The sequence below is a fragment of the Beta vulgaris genome, chromosome 4, assembly GCF_026745355.1.
Source record: "Beta vulgaris subsp. vulgaris cultivar EL10 chromosome 4, EL10.2, whole genome shotgun sequence".
NCBI lineage: Eukaryota > Viridiplantae > Streptophyta > Magnoliopsida > Caryophyllales > Amaranthaceae > Beta > Beta vulgaris.
Genome location: NC_079205.1, coordinates 9,969,942 through 9,974,143, shown reverse-complemented (window position 1 = coordinate 9,974,143; position 4,202 = coordinate 9,969,942). Strand labels below are relative to the sequence as shown.

Below are 4,202 nucleotides of genomic sequence, written 5' to 3'. Positions count from 1 at the left end.
TTTTTAAAGAAATGAAAGAAATAGAAAAACTTGAAAAAAGGAACTCATATGATAAGGAGAGAGATATATAGAGAGAAAATATAGTCATATTTTGTAATTACAATTAATATTAAACTTCCAAATAATAAAAATGTTGTAATAATAATAAAAGAATGGAGGAAGTATTTGTAAATTGACAATTCAACTTTAAAAATCTTTACTTCATTAACCAAGTTTAATATATTACTTTGGTCATCTTAGTAGGTTCCATCAAATTTTTATTGGACTTTTTACCCTTATTTTTGTTATTTTGTTTTATTTGCTAGATTTTCGAGTAATTATACTTTGTTTTCAATTTTAATCTCTAGTTTCTCCATTTGTGGGAGTATACTTTGTTTTCAATTTTAATCTCTAGTTTCTCCATTTGTGGGAGTTTTTTTATGTCAAAGGACTAACTCAATCAAAAGTTAATATTGATGGTTGGAGTCAACAGATTAGTTTTAGGCTCTATTATGCCCCCTCAAGCAAGAGCCCATTAGGCTTGAAGTGTGAATTCAGCAGAGGTCTCGCTTATGCCTGGCACTAAGTATTCTACTTAGAAAGAAGGGGTGGATGAGATTTGAGCCCGTTACCTTTATATCACGCTGGCTCTGGTACCATGTCAAATAATCAACTCAAACAAAAAGTTAAGCGGATGGTTAATTTAAAGTCTGTGTAATAGTTTAATTTTCTATCACTTTATTCCCATCTCTTTATGGGGTTAGTCCATCCTTAGCTTGTTGAAGAGTTTTTCTTTGTGGTAGTATTAGTCTAGAGTTATGATGGCATAGGTTAGTTGATCGGTTTCAACATACATCTATCTACATAGATTCTCGCACTATTTCTCCAAGTCAAATAAGTCTTTAGTGATAGAAGAACACGAGAGATTGTTAAGGCCCTTGCGTCAAGGTTTTATGAAGAAACTACGAAACCATTTAGGACATGTAAAATGTCTTAAGTTAGGGTTTAGAGAATGTCATTCATGTTGTTTTATTGTACATGTAAATTAAAATGTCTAAAATGGGAGTTGAAGGGAATATAAAGTCATCCTTGGAGCATTTTCAGTGGTTGCTCCACTAGTGAGTTATGAGGAGAGAGTATGAAAGTAACATTAATTTATTAGGATAGCAAAGAAAGTTGGCCAAAAAATTGATGCCCGACTCATCATGATGGACCAAGGGAAAGGAACAAAGAAAGAACGGGAGGAGAGCGAATATATGGTAGGGTAAGTTAAAAGTAGAAGAAAGAAATGTGATGACCATAAACTGGAGGGTAACCAATAGGAGTAAGAAGTATATGATATTGAAATGAGTATGGTATGCATGAAGTGAAAGAGTGAGGAAATAATAAAATAATTGATGACCATTAACCGAGGTCAACTATTGAGTATGCTCTTAACTTGCAAAGTGTCCTAATTCATGGCATGTCAAAAAACGTGATCTCAGAGTTAAAATCTGCCACTCCTACAAGTGGAGCTAAACAAGTAGTATGAAGACTAATAAACTAGTTTTACTTTTCTGTTATATGTGTAATAAGTTGTTACCTACTGTAACAAACTTTGTAACTACTTTGTAACTGTCCTTAGCTACTATAAGTAGCCTGTTATCTTTTTCTTTCTCTTTGTAGAAACCATTTCTATCATTACAGTAATAACAAACTTCCTCTCTCTTTCTTTTCTCTCTAAAATACTCTTTCATGTTGTTATACCTATGTTAATTCACATGGTATCAGAGCAGAAATTGATCATTTTCTGCGTATAATTCTTGAATCTTTGAAGATTCTTTCTATTCCGCTGAAATTCTATTGAAATCTGTATTCTTCTTGCTTCATTAAAAATGGTGGAAATTGAGGTTAATGCTGAAAATGGAGGCGATTCATCCTCTTCTAATCAGAATAATACGAATTCTGGAAATGTAAATGTAAGTCTTGCTTATAATGATCCATTTTATATTACAAGTTCAGATCAAACTGCAAGTAAATTGGTTTCGATTAATCTCAATGGTAGCAATTTTATTAGCTGGAAACGTAATGTGAGAAGAGCTTTGATTGCGAAGAATAAAATAGGTTTTATTGAAGGAACTCTTGTTAAACCTGATGAATCACATAAGGATTATAATCGCTGGATGAGATGTGATTATCTTGTGATTTGCTGGTTAATGAATTCAATGAATGAAGAAATTGGAGAGAACTTTACTTTTGTTGATAGTTCTGCACAATTATGGCATGAAATTGGTGAATGCTATGGTCAATCTAATGGACCTCAGATTTATCAATTGAAACGCGAGTTAGACAACCTTAAGCAAGAAAATCAGTCCATTATGATGTATTATGGAAAATTGAAGCGTTTTTGGGATGAATTACAAAACCTCGGAAGCTTACCAACCTGTACTTGTGGTGTTTTGCTGAAGTGTAGTTGCAATTTCTTGAAGAGGTTATCTGAATTTGACTCTGAAGAAACTAATGCAGTTTCTATTAGGTCTTAATAGTGGATTTGATAATGCAATTAGCAATATTCTTGCTATGGATCCTCTTCCATCTATTAGTAGAGCATTTTATTTGGCTCAACAGATGGAAAAACAGAAGGAAGTGAGTAGTATGAATGCTAGTCCAGGAAGTCATGAGGTTAGTGCATTTGCTGTTCAGCAGAAACAACACTCTTATGCTAAGAATTCTTACAAGAAGGATTGGAGAAAGGAGAAACTGGAGAGAATGTGTGATTATTGTAAGAAGCAAGCAAGGACACACTAGAGATGTTTGTTTCAAACTTAAAGGTTTTCCAGAATGGTTTACAAAGAAATATGGGGTCACTACCAAGCTTGCTGCACAAGTGTCTGTTCCAGATCATCTTGATTATGCAGGAGATGATCCTCTTGAATATAGTGCTGCTGGACCTTCTGCTACTTCTTATCACAATACTGAAGTTCATGACTCTGCCTTGATACAATCTATAATGACTGAAGTTATGAAAGCAATGAAAGGCAAGCAAGTTGTTGGAGAATCTTCCAACAATTCTGTTTCATATGCCAATTGTGCAGGTATATCTTTGCTTACTTCTGTTACTGATATTTGGATTGTGGATTCTGGTGCCACAGATCATATGGCTTTTGATGATAAATTATTTATACATAAAAGAAAGTTATCCAAGTCTGTTAAAATTGGATTGCCTGATGGAACTCGTTCTTATGTGTCTGAAATTGGAGATGTTGATGTGTTTCCTAACCTTGTTCTCAAAGATGTTTTATATGTCCCAGTTTTAAGCATAATTTGATTTCAGTTGGGAAATTGATAGATGATGCTGCTATTGAAGTAATTTTCAGATCACATGAGTGCATATTTCTTATTCCAATACTACACATCATCTTGGTACAGCACCTAAAATAGGTGGTTTGTACTTGCTCAATTCTTCACAAAATATGTTTCTACTAATATACACAAAAATTTTCCTATAGTTACTAATGTTGTCGTTGCTGATTCTAATTCTCACTCTCTAGCTTTTGTTTCTCAATCTTCTACTCTATCAAAATCTTCCAAATCTTCTAATCTTTCTATTGATCTGTTACATGCTAGACTTGGCCACATTTCATTATCCAAAATGAAACACTTAGGAATATGTGATTGTAATCACTTAAACAACTATTTTTGTGAAATCTGTGTGTATGCAAAACATCACAAACTTCCATTCCCTAGAAGCCTTAATAGGGCTGCCAAGTGCTTTGATCTTATTCACATTGATCTTTGGGGTCCCTATAAACACAAATCAATTTCAGGAGCCTCTTACTTCCTTACTATCCTTGATGATCATAGTAGGTGTACTTGGACCTACCTTCTTCATAATAAAATGCAAGTTTACAGGACTGGTTCAACTTTCATTCTTCAAATAGAAAATCAGTTTCATACTACCATCAAAGTTATTAGGACAGACAATGGCACTGAAATCATTCAAGATCAATGTTTATCATTGTTCATGAATAAAGGTATTCTTAATCAGAATAGCATTGTTGGTAGACCACAACAAAATGGTCGTGTTGAACGCAAACATAGACATCTACTTGAAGTAGCTAGAGCTCTCAAGTTTCATGCCAAGTTACCTTCAAAATTCTGGGGTGACTGTCTGTTAACAGCAACATACTTGATTAATATCCTTCCTTCTTCTGTTACTAATTGGAAAACTCCTTCTGAAATAT

General features: G+C 33.7%; 1 protein-coding gene across 1 annotated transcript; it reads left to right on the top strand.

Annotated features, from left to right (window-relative positions):
* Positions 1–1,853: 1,853 nt before the first annotated feature.
* Positions 1,854–3,286, top strand: LOC130591051 (uncharacterized). Its single transcript, XM_057393944.1, has 3 exons — positions 1,854–2,403; positions 2,495–2,740; positions 2,790–3,286. Exons 1-3 carry the CDS (start codon positions 1,854–1,856, stop codon positions 3,284–3,286), a joined length of 1,293 nt encoding a protein of 430 aa, XP_057249927.1.
* The last annotated feature ends 916 nt before the right edge of the window (positions 3,287–4,202 follow it).